We start from the raw sequence: 17,302 nt of genomic DNA on the forward strand, positions 1-17,302 counted from the left end.
GAGGCGAGTCTCGGCTGGTATGCCCGAAGCGGCGTAGCCGGGGCGCGCCTTTTTCCCGCCCTGGAGTGGGCTGGCCTAGACACTGACGAGGCCGGGCCACGCCCTCGGGGCAGGCCGGGGCGGGTTTACGCCCGCCCTGAAGACGGATAAAAGGAGCAACAAGCCAAGGAAGCATCCTCTTGTTCCTGTGCTCTGAAGCTGCACCACCTCGCTGCACGTGAGCTCGAGACGGAACGAAGAGCCAATTTTGAGCGTTATAATCTTCTTGTTTCTTTTGCAGATACTCTGTCGGAGGATGCCTAAGAAGGCGGGAAAACGAATGACTACCGAGCAGATGCTGCGAGTTCTCATGAAAGAGGTAACCGACCTAAAGAAGCGAATGGCGGAGAAAGACGAGGAAGGGGGGCCGAAACGTCCTCTGGCGGGAACGGCTCCAGGGGGAAAAGGCAAGCGGCCCAGGAGGGGAACAGCTGGGGGAGACGTCCCAGTTCCCTGTACTCCGCTCGAAGCACCCACTCCGGTCCCGGAGGAAGGAAATCCGATTCCCGTAGTGGTCACCCCCGTGTCCGGGGAGGATATGCCGCCCGAGCTGGCAGCACAATTAGCAGCGTGGTTGGGTAATGGTAGCAAGGGCGCCACGGCTGATGACGCGCAGGTGTTGATGAAACAGCTGCGGGAAACAAGGGAAGCGACGAAGGCACCATCGCCGGCTGCGGCAGTTGAGAAACCATCTGGGTCAGGTCCAGCCGCAGATACAGCTTCCGGTTCAGGTAAGCGGCCATTGCCTATTGCGAGGGATGAGTCGGCACCCTCTCGAAGGGAAAGGTTGGGTCAACATGTCCCTCTGGCTATCAAGGAGAAGATATGGGCAGGGGAGTATATAAACATTTTCTCGTTGCTTACCGATCATTATGAGATGGAGCATGTTAAAAGTCAAAAGGAGCTCATGCATCCGAGTGTTTGGCGCGCAAAGATGGCCGCCTTTAAGGTAAATGAAAACATTGGTAATTGGGGCAAAGCATGGGGGGTTTTTACATCCATCTTAGGTGAACGTAGGCCCGAATTGCTGCCCGAGTTGCCGATTTATCAGTCACGGATCATGGGGTATTCAGTGTCTCACGAGGGCAACCATTGGTTTTGTTACGACAATATTTTCAGAAAAGCAAAAGAGCATGATAACAACTTGACTTGGGATTGTTATGATTCTGTGTCCTGGTCCAAAATGGAGGATTCTGGTATGTTGAAGGTGCCATTGGTAGGGAGTAACGTGAGCGAGTCTTCCCGCCAATATGCGGGGACGCCCTTTCGATCAGGTACGAGTAACGACAATCACTCGAGGCCAACTGGCAACGCAGGTAAAAGGGGGGTTTGTTGGAACTTTAACAGGGGGAAATGTACTAGGCCCCAGGGGTCATGCAAATTTAGGAACGAATGTGGGGGGTGCGGGCAATCATCCCATCCTGAGTCCATGTGCAGAGCCAAAACGGGTGATAACGGGGGTAGAGGAGGCGCCAAACAGGTCTGACATAGTCCGAGGGGCGCCTTTACCTACTCCGATTGATACCATGGCAATGATTCCCTGGCTCAGTGAATACCCGGATCACGCTTCCGCTGGGGTGTTACGGGACGGATTTTCGTATGGTTTCCGCATCCCAGTGAGGGAGTTTCAGGGTATAGCACAATGTAAAAACCAGATATCGGTCTTACAGCATACGACCGTGGTACAGGAAAAGATCGGGAAAGAGGTGGCTCGAGGTCGAGTCGCCGGTCCATTTAATGTGCCACCAGTTGCTAACTTTGTTTGTTCCCCTTTAGGGGTGGTCCCCAAGAAGGACCCGGGTGAGTTTCGGCTGATACATAACTTATCAGCCCCACGTGGTCTTTCGGTAAACGAGGCAATAGACCCGGAAGTGTGTTCGGTGCGGTACGCATCCTTCGATGAGGCCGTAGCCATTTTGAATCGCCTGGGGCCCGGAGCGCTGATGGCGAAATCTGATATCGAGTCAGCGTTCCGGTTGCTCCCGGTACATCCAGACGATCAGCGTCTCCTGGGTTTCATGTTTCAGGGTCACTACTACATGGATAAGTGTATGCCGATGGGGTGCTCTATATCGTGTGCCTATTTCGAAAAGTTCAGTTGCTTCCTGCAATGGGTCTTCACAAGGAAGACGGGGTTTAAACATGTTATGCATTATCTCGATGACTTTTTGTTTCTGGGGGCAGCCGGGGATCCAGAATGTGGACAGGCTTTGACTGCATTTTGTGTCTTGATGAATCAATTTGGCGTGCCATTGGCACCAGGTAAGACTGTGGGTCCCTCGACTTGCCTTGAGTTTCTGGGGATCGAGCTCGATTCCAAAGAAGGTTGTTTTCGTCTACCAGATGACAAAGTGTTAAGATTCAGGACATCCTTGCAAATGTGTATAAGTGAGTCTAAGGTGAAGCTACATCAATTACAGAAATTGGTGGGACAGTTGAATTTTGCCCTGAGAGTTATACCGATGGCCCGCCCCTTTTCGCGCTCGATCGCTCAAGCCATGGTCGGCCTGAGGGAGGGTCATCATCGCACAAGGCTCTCGGCAGAAGTTCGCCAGGACATGCGCATTTGGCTGGCATTTCTGGCGGATTTCAATGGTCGAATTGTCTGGAACAAACCGGCCGTGTCCTCTGAGGAGCTAGGGCTGTGGACAGATTCGGCAGGGAGCATTGGTTTTGGTGCCATATTCGGCACACAGTGGTCGGCACAAAAATGGCCGTCATGGTGGCATGATAGGGGTCTGACGAGCAACATTGCTTTCCTAGAACTTTTTCCCATACTGGTGGCCCTGAGAACTTGGCCTGAGGGGTTCAGAGATCACTCTGTGGTATTCTGGTCGGATAACATGACCGTTGTTGAGTGTATCAATAGCCAGGCAGCACGATGCAAATGGATTCTGAGATTGCTCAAGGAAATTGTGTTATTGTGTATGCGATTGAATGTACTATTTAGGGCACGACATGTCCCGGGGGTGATGAACAAAGCGGCTGATGCGCTTTCTCGTTTTCATATGCAGGCCTTCTGGGGTTTTCTGCCCACAGCGGACCCGGTGGCAGCACCCTTTCCCGAAGCTCTCTGGTCTCTCGGTGCCCAGAACTACAGGACCTCGTGGGAGAGAGTTTAGCACCCCGGACGAGGAAGGCATATGAAGGGGCGTTCCGTTCCTATTGGACCTTTTTGGGGGCGGCTAGAGGGGAGCTTTGGGGTCAGGAGGAGTTGGTAGTGAAATTCCTGCTGTCGTTACGTCATGCAGGCAAATCAGTGGCTACGGCCCAGAGGCATCGGGCCGCCATTTCCTTTGTGGCTAGGGCTCATGGGATCCAGGACCCGACAGCGTCTTTCGTGGTACAAAAAGCGCTACGTGGGTGGCAACGCCTTGAGGGTCGCAGAGTAGATGAAAGGCGCCCGATAGGTTTGGATAGGTTGGCCCTGCTATTATCTAAACTCCCTGCAACATGTTCATCCCAGTATGAAACGGTGTTATTCCGAGCCGCTTTTACGCTGGCATTCCATGGGGCTATGCGAGTAAGCGAACTAGTGGCGAGGAACAAGCAGGATGTGATGGGGGGACTGTGCCGAGAGCACGTTCAGATCAGAGGGGAGACGATGACTCTCTCGTTCGTCAGGTCCAAGACCGATCAGGGTGCGATGGGTGATGGCATAATCATACAAAAGATCCCCGGGTCCTCCATGTGCCCGGTGAGTTGTGTAGAGGAATATTTGGCACAAAGGGTGGCATCATGGGGGGGGACCTTGTTGAGACACGCTGACACCACCCCACTGACGAGGTTTCAGTTTCAGCGGGTGCTTGCGATGTCGATTACTGCTGCGGGCTTGAACCCGGGCGAGTTTGGGACCCATTCCTTTCGGATAGGGGCTGCAACAGAGGCTACAGCCAGGGGTCTGAATGTTGAACAAGTCAAACGTGTGGGGCGTTGGTCCTCCAATTGTTATAAGAGGTATGTGCGGTTGCACATGTTGTGAAGCTGTAATGATGTACTCACGCTTCTTGTTTTGTTTGGTTTCAGTTGCGCAAGCCTACGAGGCGGGGCGGACTATGCAGTCGACCCAACACCGGGCCAGCGGTCAGACTTCACTGGCTGTGAAAAAGGAGGTGTGGGTCGTGGGCCACTCATACGTGAGGCGTGCCGCGGACGTATTCAAAGCAGGTGACATGATTCACGTGGCTGGGGAATACGGGTACAGTGTGTCCTTCTACGGAAAGGGCGGACTCTGTATTGACCAGTTTCAATCATTTTTTGAGGGTTTGCTAGGGCGGACGAGGTCACCGCCGTCTATAATCATAGTACATCTTGGAGGCAATGATTTGGTCACCATTGGTAGACGACTTCTCCTTGAGGCGATGCTTTCCACTGTAAGTTGGTTGGCGAGGAGAGTTCCAGGGTGCACGATTGCATGGTCACATATGATCCCACGAAAAGTATGGCGGGGGGCTATTTCTGTTTCTGCTCTGAATCATTCAGTAAGGAAAATTAATAACAAAGTGAGTAGATTGTTCCGTTCCAATACACTGCATTCTATTTCGCATGGTTGTATTACTGGTGACAGTATGTATTTGGGGGATGGTGTTCATTTGTCCCGGGTGGGGAACGAGTTACTCATAGGGGACTGTATAGCTTGGCTAAAGACTTTACGACATGACCTTTAGGTAGGAGTGTTGTGGGGGGTCCGGATTGCCGGTCAACTATCCGGCCTGTGGAGGTAAGGTCATGATCGGTGAGCACTAATTGGAAGATCCCTATGAGTGGGCGTCACCCATTACGGATGGGAGCGCTCGAGGGAGGTGGCCATTGGCCCCTCAACGGGGTAGGCGGTCCCTTCTAAGGATGGGCCGCCGAAAGGAAAGGAAAGGCGGTCAAGGCCCCTTCCTGGGTAGGAGGGGCTACAGCCCCCTCCTGGAGAATTTCCCGGGGCCAGGTCATCTGCGACGGCAGATGCGGTAAGTTGTGTGGGGTTTGGGGGGGGGTCTACGCTACCTTCTAGATACCTCACACGAGTCCTCGGACGACCTTTAAGTGGCGTCGAGTTTATTGGGGCCCCCGTCAAGTCAAGGGAAATTGGTAGTTGCACTCGAGGTACACCTCGGTGCGGTCGCCCCTCACAAGTGAGGGGGATATTTCTGGTTTAGGGATCTTGACACCGGTTACGACCTTGCCGTTGGCCCTTAAACGTTAGGATGTACAATTTCAAAATTTCAAGTTAAATGTTTTGTAGGATGTTAGTTCGGCTAGGAGAACCTTTGTATTAGAGAATATGTTAAGGTTAGCCAAACATCGCAATGTGGTAATGAAATTGTACATAATATGAAACTGTTATTTTAATGTTTTAATTTTGTTTCATATTTTAATAAATACGGCCGGGAGGGTCACTCCCTCCCGTCTTCCAAAAGTTCAGAACTGTTTCCGGTTTCCCATCCTTGGGGATTGTGTTGAGAGGGGGTGGCGGGTATCTCAGCCATATTGCAAAGCAGCAACATGGTCCACTCCCAACCCTTGAACAAAACATTATTGTGTGGATGTCTTTGCACACATACAAGCCAATGTTGGTCAAGCAGTCCTAAGACCTGTTTTTCAAACAACTGCAACCCCCACAGGTAAACCACTGCCTAGGTTGAGGGACTGCTTTACAGTCTATTCAAAGCATTTGTACCTACAGCACACATGCCTCGAACGGATTATATTACTCACCCTGTAAGCATCTGTTAATGGCATTTAGTGTTGTAGATTCATATGTCAACCCTACTCCTCAAAATCCCTGTGTAGTTTGCAGTTCATACACCTTATATACTTCTATCATACTACTGCATGGACATCACATTGTTAATATATATCATACATACATTCTCACCTACTCATGGCAAAACAATCTGAAGATATTCGATGACCATGCACAGTATTACCTGGAGGAGGAGTCACACAGCCTTGTGACTTGAAGAAAAGGCCTTGGAACCAAAACTACTTGTTGTAATCATCAGAGCCTAACACTAGATGGCAGACCTATGCAAAGCATGTGAATCTATAGCGCACTACATGCCAAGAACAGATGCTTACAATGTAAGTAACATAAACCTTTTCAAACTTAAATATTTTCGAAACTACTGAACAGGTTTACACCAAATCACAAAAAGCAAACTTTCTAGACCAACATCTAGCTTTTAACCAAGTTTTGTGTAATTCCGTTCAGCTGTTTGGTCTGTAATCTTGTTTAAAAAAAAAAGAAAATCCTCATAGACGTAACATGGGGAAACACGTTTTGGGACCCTCCTTTTAGCTCGGCCCTCGCTTGACGGATTACCCAAAAACTGTCAACACAGCAGCTGACCCAAAGTGGGGACATTTTTTGAAAATTTCGCCAAGTGGAGCCACAGTTATTGGAAAAACTAAAAATACTTTTCCTATGGAAACTTTGGGCCTAACTATAACTACATACATACATATATGGTACATATATGTAGAGTTAGGTGTTAACATTTTTTACTTATCTGTCAATTATTTTCAATATTTTGTCTTCAATATTCTGTCACATCGAAATTGTGTTGTCAATATTCAGAGTGCACAACCTCCTTCTTTATACATTTAATTGCTCGAGTAATAAGAAAACACCGAAAGTAAAAACAAAAAACATTGGCATCCTGCACCAAATATTCAAATAGTCATAACTCCATAATTTAAATCGTCTATCAAAAAAACAGGAACAATTGGTGAGGCAGACCCCATTCTGATCCTTCCACACCCTTTAACTTTCTTTTTTCCTTAAATTATGACACTTTATGAAACATCTGCATCATGCAGACCCCAGGAGATCAGACTTCCAATGTATCTGCCACACTTTGTATGGTGGCAAATTGCTACTCGCAGTAGTTTGGAAAAAGTAAGAAAGAATGAATTGCGCCATAGTTCGTGAAGGCCTTTCTAAAATATGCTCATAGTCCTGGTGTGAAGTGCATGTGCCTATGAAATAATGTCTGACCAATCTGAAGCCTTTACAAAACATTTAAAGTTGTATGTATTTATGTGTGTGTATATATATATATATATATATATATATGTCTATATATATATATTTATGACTGAGGTCTCGAGTTGGCATTCGTTATACATACTGTCCAAGTAAGGACCCTCACTCTAGTAAGGGTAAGTTGGCTACACAGCTAAAATAACCCCTTTCACCCAAAGAATTAGACGTCCGCCCTTCGTCTCCGAACCCACAGAGATCAACTGCAGAGTACCCCAAGGATCACCGCTCAGCCCCACGCTCTTCAACATGTACATGGCCTGCCTCGCCGCCATCGTCAGACAGCATGGAGTCAGCATAGTAGCCTATGCCGATGACACCCAGCTCATCCTCTCCTTCACTAAGGACCCCATCACCACCAAACTCAGCTTCCAGGAAGGAATGAAGGATGTTGCATCCTGGATGAGCAGCAGCCGCCTGAAGCTTAACTCGGAGAAGACAGATGTACTCGCCCATGGCCCCTCCCCCTCTGCATGGGACAGCACCTGGTGTCCCACCGTCCTCGGCAGCCCCCCACTCCCATGGACCACGTCCTGAACCTAATCATCATACTCGACTCCTCCCTCACCATAACCGGACAGATCAGTGCTGTAGCCTCCACCAGCCTCAAAACCTTCTGCATCCTTCGCAAGAGCTTCAAATGGTCCCGTTCCCCCCTCCCCAATCAAGAAAAAACTGCACTTACGACCTCAGAACCAGCACACTGGACTACGGAAACGCCCTCTATGCTGGGATCAACAAATCTGTGCTCCGCAAGCTCCCGACCATACAGAACACCTCAGCCAGACTCATCCTCGGCTTCCCTCGGCACAAAAACATCACCCAACACCTGCAACACTTCCACTGGCTCCCTGTCGAGAAGAGAATAACCTTCAATATACTCACCCAGGCTTACAAATGCCTGCACAACACCGGACCCCAATATCTCAACGAAAGACTCTCCTTCCATGCACCCAAGAGAAACTCCGATCCGCTCGCTGAAACCCCGCGCATCCACAGAGCCAGAACGCGTGGAAGAGCCTTCTCCTATATCTCGGCAAAGACCTGGAATGAGCTCCCAATCAACAGCAGACACACCCGCACTCTGCACATCTTCAGAAAGACCCTCAAGACCTGGCTCTTCGACTGACCGGAGCTGCAATCTCTCCTCCCCCCGCGCCTTGAGACCCTTACGGGTGAGTAGCATGCTTCACAACTCATTGATTGATTGATCACCCCCTTGGCAGCTTTTGGAACAAGCAGTTAGGCTTATCTCAGAGGCAATGTGTAAAGTATTTGTATACACGCACACACACACAGTAACACTGTGAAAACACTACAAAAGGACCCCACACCAGTTTACAAAAAAAGCCAATATTTTTCTGAGTAAACCAAGACCAAAACGCTACATATCCAACATACAGAAGTAAAGGTATGAATTTTGTAAGAGTAGACTTAAAAATACAGAAATCCAACACTTTGGTGATAACGGCATCAGACAGACCCTCACAACACTTCTTTTGGAATTAAAGAGGCCTCCGGTACCTTGTGAAGAAATCCGAAGATGAGGCTTTGGCACGCGGTTCTGAAAGTCGGGCAGAAGTCATTGAGGCCTTGGAGTCACACACCCTGGGGATTGAGCTCCATGATTTTGAGGTCAGGAGCGCTGGTGTCTATGGGGCCGGGGGCTGCGATGTAATCGCAGTCGTTGTGTTGTGCTCTTCGCGAGTGGTGACCATGGCTTTGGTGCAGGCAGTGGTGTGGGGTCATTGCTGAGCGCTGACATCAGCAGCCCAGTGTCTGCGAAGTGAGACGGGGCAATGCATTAAACTCCCTCAGCCATGGGGCAGGCAGCGGCGTCGGAGACGAGGTTAGAGTCAATATTGGTTCACCAGAGGCTGCGATGTCATCAAGTCGATGTGTCATGCTCTTCACAAGCTGCACTCTCCGCTTCGGTGCAGGCAGCGGCATCAATGATGGCTTGAATCGATGTCGTTGGTGAGGCCCGGGCTGCGATGTCGTCACGGTTGATGCGTCGTACGCCTCATGAGCGGTGACCATGGCTTCGGTGCAGGCAGCAGCTGCAGGGACCGTATTGTGTCTGCTTTTCTGGAGGTTACAGCACAACCACTCAGTTCCAAGGGCCCAGGCTGGTTTTTGTACCACTTGGCAATGCAGGACTCACAGCGGGAGAGTCCTAGTGCTGGTAGCAATATGCGAATGAAATCTTTGATACCCCTGAGACTTCCAACAGGAGGCAAGCTCAGCTCAAGCTCTTAGAGAAATTTGGAAACCAGGATGTAGAAAGCAAAGTCCCGTCCTTTCACTGCCCCAGTCGGGATCAGCAGGCAGCAGGCCAACACAGCAAAGCAAACATCAAAGTGGTATTTTCTCCTGACAGCAACACAGCTCTTTTTCCTGGCAGAACGTCCTCAATCCAGAAGGTTTTGTAGTGCACAAGACCCTGCTTTTCCCTGACCTGACACCAGACACACTACAGGGAGGGGGGGTGGAGACAGCTTTGTGTGAGGACAGGAACATCCCTATTCAGGTGTCAATGACAACTCCTCCCACCACTCTAGCTAGGAAGGCCCATCAGGATATGCAAGGTAAACCTCAGCTCTCTTTATGTCACTGTCTAGAGTGAATGCACAAGAGTCCAACTGTCACTCTAACCCAGATGTGGATTCTCCAGACAGGTAGAAGCACAGAATGGTTAAGCAAGAAAATGCCCTCTTTCAAAATGTGGCATTTTCAAACCCGCAATTCAAAAACCAACTTTACCAAAATATGTATTTTTAAATTGTGAGTTCAGAGACTCCAAACCTCTAGCTTCTCCCATGGGAAATTACACTTAAAATATATTTCAAGGCAATCCCGGTGAGATATAGATATAGATATATATGCACGAAATAATGACATTATAATAAAAATTACCAGCGGCTGCTGAAATGCGACAGAGTCCGTTTCTCTCAATTGTGGTGAGCGTTGGGTGAATGCAACGTGGAGAGTGGAATTTGGATTCACATCAGTGAGGCACGACTCAGCCTCCTATTGACGGACCCTTTTCCGAAAAGCGGCGGGAACTTTAAACAAGTCAAACCGGAGCAGCAGCTCAGGAGAGCTTTTTCCGTTCCCAGCCCCCTGCACGGTGAGAGGAATCGGTGGACAAGCGACACAGCGTGTACGGTGTTTCTACATGACCTGGCGAGTCGGAGGACGAGCGAAGGAAATGCTGATAACGCCAAACCGTGAGTTGTAAATCCAACAACCTTTGTATAAACTCCGATAATTGCAGGTGGAGAAGCAGCGAGCAGCCCGTGGTTTCCCGCGGAGTGCAAGACAGCGGGATTAAACTTAACAATAAGTGTGTTAAAGAATTGCTGAACCATAATGGAGATTTCAGATGGAGAAAGGGACAAAGAGGCAGATGATTTATTTGGTAATTTACCGGCTATCGAAACAAACCAAGGAGCATTACTAGAAAAATTAGATCAGCACCCTAATTTGAGGAATTTACTCAAGCAGTTAGAAAAACACCATAAAAGCGAAGTAACAAAGTATTGGGAAGCTAAGTCTCTACAAACGTACCATGAGGCAGGACGCATACCCCGTGGACTTCGCATCAATCTGGCCCCAAGCTTTGAGAAACCCAATCCTATGCTATTGAAAGAATGGGCAGAATCGGATTTGGAAGCTTCAATGCGTTTAGTCTGCCTATTAATAAAATATGCTAGAATTGACAGAGCAACGGACCTGAAAGAAATTAAAAGGTTGCAAGAAGAAATAAATGCTCTCACGGATACCAACAATAAAGACAACGTTGACAAACTAATTAAAGAAATGCATGGAAGAAAAGCAAAGTTGGAAGATACGATTAAGAAAAGAAAAGTATGGAAGTTTAGTAGGGATAAAAACGATTGACAGGGGTCAAGTTTTCACGTTTGCGAAAAAATATGACCAGGTAAAAAGACAAAAAACACAAAAAAACACTCTGACAACACAGGGAAATAGCGCTAATACAAATCTGGCCTCAACTTCAACAGTACTACCAGAAAGCTTGAGTTCTGAGGGAAGTTTAGTTTCTAGTGATGAAGACTCAGATAGAGGAAGCGCAGGACAGACTTCAGAGTCACTGGGCCCTTTATCATACGCGGAGGAATTGGAGTATATTCGAGAACAAAGAATCCAGTGCCTCCGGCCGCGTTACCAACAGAAACAAAACGTTCAAACACCGAAAGAAACAGGAGCCACTGCAAACGTAAACAATGCAGCAAGAGGACGCGGAAACTGGCAGCAGAAGAGATGCAACTGGAAAAAGTGAATGAAAAAACCAACATTGACCGGACAATCGTTAATCTCACTAAAATTGAACTCAATGAGGCGGAAAAACAATTATTAGCCTTGGGCCTCAGCTACTGCCCTGAAAGTAACTTTGACTTTGTAAAAACCAGAGTAGATGTATACAAATTCATCAGAAAACTAAAACTAACTAAATATTTTGCCATCAAAAAGCCCGAAACAACAGAGTCACACAAGACACCACAATTGAATCAAGAAACGGCGGGCATTGTAGTAAGAGAAATTCCGTTATTGAGGACAATGCGTAACTTGAGAACGGATGAAAGTAATGAAGTGTCTCCTAATACACAGGTTCTCTTACAAGAAGAAAACATCTTGAGTAGCAAGGGAGGTAATAGCCCTTCCAAAGCACCGTCAACGTTTGTCCCAATAATGCCACGGGACGCCGTGGATGTCTTCCATGACAGGGTGGTGGATGAATTGAAATCTCTCTATAAGAAAACATGCACACGTAAATTAAAAACTGGAAACAAAGATAAACTATATTTTCAATTGATGGCCAAACTGAAGAACAATGACTCGGTAGTGATAAACCGGGCAGATAAAGGGGGCAATATAGTCCTGTGGGACAAACAAATGTACAGAGATGAAGCAAACAGGCATCTTAGTAAAGTGGATTGTTATGAAGTCTCTAATGGATCACAGGTCTTCAAAGCTAATGAACAGTATAAAAAGGACCTAAACAGATGGACAAGAGAAGGCCTGATTACCAAGGATGAAAATAAATTTTTGTTGAACAATCATCCTAGGTTACCCACATTTTATTTGATCCCCAAAGTCCATAAGGGTACCAATCCACTGCAAGGAAGGCGGATTATATCTGCTCAGAGCAGTACTTTTAAAAATACGTCCAAGTACGTGGACTTTTATCTACAGGAATTTGTCAGGGCATTGCCCTCTTTCATAATCAATCAAATGGGGGAGGAAGAGTACTGATCCATTCAGTCTCCGTAGGAGTAGTTTTCAAATCAAAAGGGGAAGGATCACTTGTCCTGCATAACCAGGGTATGCAGGTTGGTGTGGGGTGTCTCCCAAATAAAAGACCCTCATGCACGTATAATCAAAGTTCTCGTAGCGGTATATGTTGTCTCCCCGCTCTTATTAACACGTGTGTGGATAATCCTTGGGTCAGTATTTTTTGCACCCTCCGCCGGGAGGTTTTACCCTTGGTTAAAAACAGTAGTGATCGTGAATAGTGGGTGATAAGTGCTCAGGGTGGGTTTGTTAAAATACCAGAACGACTAGACTGAAACTTTAATTAGTCTGGGTTTGGGTAGGTCCAATAAGTGAACTCTTGTGTGCTGCTATAGAATGATTAGGAATTCAAGCGCACTGTTTGTTAAAAATAGGTCGACATGTTTCAGCCCTATTCGCCTATGTAGGTCAGTGGGCTTTCTTCAGGACCAGTGCGGGGTGGTGAATAAGGTGAATAAAGAAAGAAAAGGTTATTGACCTGTTTCTTCAGTTGGAGGATGGTCTCAATGTACCTATTGGGGTGACAAATAACACCTCATCGGGTTGGCGGCAATGTAGGGAATACCTCACTGGGACTTTTCTCCTACAGCGCAACTTGTGCTGTCTCTGCCTCTCACAACCCGGATGTGTAACCTGCTGAACACAAATCGTTAACTGTTACCTGCACACAGAGTTACTCTTCAATACAAGGATTTATAACCTATCTCGGCACACCTATGATGCATTAGTGGCACATGCGTTTTATAAACACTTACACCAATTAGCTGGACACAGGCTTTACAAAATTAGGTAGAAAAGTAATACAGTATGTACTCCCACAGTCACATGCAAAGATGTTGTGATACTTAATGGGATCCAGAATGTACAGGTTGCAAAACTAAATTCCTGCCTATCTTTCAATGGACAGTGTACCTCCCATTTGATTGTCTTAATTACATTGTCACATTTAATTTGCAACCTCCTTCTAGATGGAAATTTACAGTAACATAATTTACCTTTCATTTTGTTTAGGGATTTGGGGTATGATGAGTGTTTTAGTTTGGCATTTGGTGCTGGAGTTTGGAATTTGGGATTGGTTTAGGATTTAGGATTTATGGGTTCAACACCTGGCTCCGTATACTCTTTGTCAATGGACTAGTTTACCTTGGGTCGTAATAAAACTGCAATATAAAGGTAATAACAATGTAATGGTGTGGAGGACGCTGTAAAATAAATGTTAATGCAATGCAGCTGCTTTTCAGTGTGTAGATGTATTAGTAGGTGTAATGGCATACATACGTATGCACCAGTTCAATGGTCTGATCTTCAGTTAGTAAACAAAGTACAAATGTACAGTAAATTAAGTGTCTTGTAATTATTACCTAATTCACTTACCAATACTAGTTAGTTTACCTCTTTTAAACTTCATGTCACTTTCCTGAATAATTTTAAGTATGATACTAATTGTTGGAGATAATCAAGGTATTTTTCCAGTAATTAAGCTGTGGTGCAATTTGTATTAATTTATGACTAAAATATTTCATGGGTTTTCTAGGTTTTTACAATGATGTTTTATATATTTCAAAAATTTCAGGGGGTTGTTGGTTAGTTGGAATCCAGTTGTGTGAAATTGAAGCAGTTTATGTGCAGGAGGACTCATTTTGGGTTGGCTACATAGTCCAATATCATTCTGGGGCATCTACGTCACCCCCCCCATCAATTAGGGATAGCCCACAGATGAAGGAGTCATGTGAATATTCCTAATCCCAAACAGATGGACCACATATGGAGCTAGAAAAATATCAGACAAAATTAACCTTGCTGTCTCTGCATTTCTTGAGGATGTCTTTAACGCTTTTGAGAGAACTGCACTTTGCTGATTTCTTATATTTTAAGTGATAGGGGCCTCTTTCTGAAACGGTTGCAAATTCTTACACTTTGTGTGAGGAGTTAAATTATATATTGTGCTTTGAATTCATGTCTAGCTTGTGTTTTTTTTTTATCTGTGTGAACCACTTCTAAAGGAGGAAGCTTTATCTGTAGGGATGTGGACCGGTTTATACTTCAGCCAACACTTACTGAAATGAAATGCCCACATGTGTTCAACATCTTCTCTTTCTTTTTTCAGGTGTGGCTCTTCAGACAAAGACCGGAGTCCCTAAATCCGCTGGCGAAATACCACAGCCTGACGTCAGGATTGGGAAACAGCTATGTGAAGCCTATCAGGGTGAGTATCGACATCTGTTTATGTAGATCAATCTGGCTTTCGGATTTTAATGGTGGTCATCCACAGCTACATGTTTAAAATGCATGTTATCACTCTGACTGTAACGGTGTATTCCACGATTGTCATTGGAAGTTAATAACTCAGCTATTTCATGATGATCATAGACCTCCGTGGACACATTGATGCTTAGATTTCTAGAGTTGACTCTCTTACGTACAACAAAATTAGATTACATTTCTATGCGTTTGTCATAATCAGCCTAGAGATCATTAAGTGTCAGCGGTCGATTTTCGTAATATTTGGCATATAAATATCAGAACACAAGCTTCATTCAAACATTTGTTGTCTAGGATTATACGTCTGAATATCGTGGATAAAAATGTCATCTGACACAAATATTATGGCCTATATATTTTTTATTAAAATATTGTCTGGGTGTAGATTTTCAATTATTGTTTCGAATGTGACAGCATTTTTCAAAAATGATATTTAGGACACAATAGTTTGTCAGACGATATTCAGGTACCATACCATTGTCCAGTGCCTTCTTCGTGCTCTCTATTTTTGCGGGGATTCTGCACATACACAGAACTATGTGCAGGAAAACAGGACCTTGTGTGTAGAGGCTAAGCCTTCCAACCGCATCAGTACCCAAAATCCCAAAACCGACTAGCTATAGTGTCTCATTTGTTCTCTTACATAATCACGAAGTTACAAATGATTAGACGACCCAGAACACAACACCCCATACTCTATCAGGAATCGCGGTAGCAAGACGTACCTTTTCGCTCACTTACTCGTACTTGTCCACAATAGGAATAGACAGAGTCACTGTTATAGTTCAAAATATTTATTTTTAACTATTGTGCTCTATAATGCAGTATAAGAGCCACTACCAGCAGCAAACTGCATAAACCTAAAATAGTTAGCATTGTAGCAAGTTCACATAGACTATGAAAGGGGATAGCATCGTATACAGTCAGTGGGTAAAGGTCTATAAGACCTACCCACCCTCCCCTTGGCTAGAAGACGTTTTATTATATAAAGGAAGATTTCTGGCCTTTGTCAGCAGACCCCATACCTTAGTGCCTAGATGGTAGTTCTTACATCATAGGAAAAGCATAGCTCTTCTCCTTGGAAAGGTCCCTCCCCAAGTGTGTGTTAAAACCAACATGCAATCCCATAATATCAAAGCACGGGTTTCCAGAAGCTGCAGCTGTGTAGCATGTTTTGTCTAAGTGCTAGGGACTGAACAGAACAGAATAACAAGGGGCATTGTTTAACGACCTTGCACATCGTGTTCAGACTAAGCTCCAGGAACAGCCAGAGAATGCAGAAAGCAGACAGTTCTCATGTGAAAGGTAGAAACAGAGTCTTGCACAATAAAACCATGTAATAACGTGCGCAAAAGCAACATCATGGCTGCAGAGCTCATGCTAACTTAGCAATATCAAAAATGTCCCTGACGGCCATACAACACTAAGTTTTGTGGCCTTGTGATTATTTTGTATGCTCTGAGTTTTGTAATTGGAGTGCAAATAGACCTTTCTAGATTCAACACTGCTCAGCATGCTCGCAATGGTATGTTGTGCACATTACATCCTTACAGCCTATGATGGCGATGCATGCTGTGAGCTCACCTTGGTGGTATTTGATAATTATTTGTAATGCATTCCAGTGCTTTATGGTACTGCTACTAGAATTATTTTGTTACAATCAGGCTCCACTATGTGGCATATCTATGATGTGTGGATGTCTCAACCAGTGACATCAAATGTGTGCATCTTATCACCACTTGGGGAATAAAGTAAAGGCCGCTGACCAGGGACATAGACTGAAATTGGGAAAAATTACCCCGGATTTGTTTTTAAAGAATCTGGTGATTTCCTGTTCCTCTGAAATCGAGGCTTGCTTGGATGTAGAGGCTTCTGACGTTAGCATTCTATCTGCATATATACTAAGATAGGCATTTATATTAATTATACCCTCTCAATAAAAAGCAAGCCGGGCTCCTTATTGCCTCATCGTTGGTTTGATAAGACCTGTGCAAGGGCACGCAGGGCACTCTTAGCACAGTTAAAATTATTGCCAAGGGACAAGAGCAAAATTAAACACTGTAGGGCCGTATATAATGCAGCAATTATTCATAGGAAGAAGGAATTACAGGCAGTGATGTGGGAGAATTTACTCTCAGAGCAAGTACCAGAAGGGATAGCACACTCTTCTGGGAAGTGGTTAATTATCCCTTCTTTAGAGGAGAGTGAGACAGACTTAGCAAGCCTTGTACCATCTAAGACATGGGAAGATTACTTTTCAGTACTATATCAGGGAGTGTGTCTGATCGAGGGCTCTTCCCCAAGGGACCAGCCAGCTAAATTATCTTTGCATTGGGTAGAGGTTAGAGACGCTATAGAATCTCTACCAAGGGGCAAAGCTCCTGGGGCAAATGGTATCTTGGGTGATTTGTTTAAAGCTTGTTTAGATCTATGAGCTCCTCTCCTTACACTGTATTTTTAATGCAGCTGTCGGTCAAACACTCCCTGAGTCCCGGTGACACTGTTAATGTTCCAGTTAACAAGAAGGAGACAGGAGTGACCCTTCCTTTTATAGACCTATTGGTTTAATAGATATTGAAGTTAAAATGAATAGACTTACCCAGAATATCTTGTCTGATATCCAGTATGGGTTTCGTGCGGGGGGCACTGCCG

At 45.7% G+C, this 17,302-nt stretch overlaps 1 protein-coding gene across 1 annotated transcript in view; it reads left to right on the forward strand.

The window, feature by feature from the left end:
• The window catches only part of LOC147668780 (3-keto-steroid reductase/17-beta-hydroxysteroid dehydrogenase 7-like), a 126,762-nt gene that overhangs the window by 106,158 nt on the left and 3,302 nt on the right, over positions 1-17,302 (forward strand). The window contains exon 8 of the mRNA XM_086948436.1: positions 14,496-14,594. Within this exon, the coding sequence (XP_086804562.1) occupies positions 14,496-14,594 (99 nt within the window). The remainder of the gene's footprint in view (positions 1-14,495; positions 14,595-17,302) is intronic.

The sequence above is a fragment of the Lissotriton vulgaris genome, unplaced genomic scaffold (genome assembly GCF_964263255.1).
Source record: "Lissotriton vulgaris unplaced genomic scaffold, aLisVul1.2 SCAFFOLD_533, whole genome shotgun sequence".
Classification (NCBI taxonomy): domain Eukaryota; kingdom Metazoa; phylum Chordata; class Amphibia; order Caudata; family Salamandridae; genus Lissotriton; species Lissotriton vulgaris.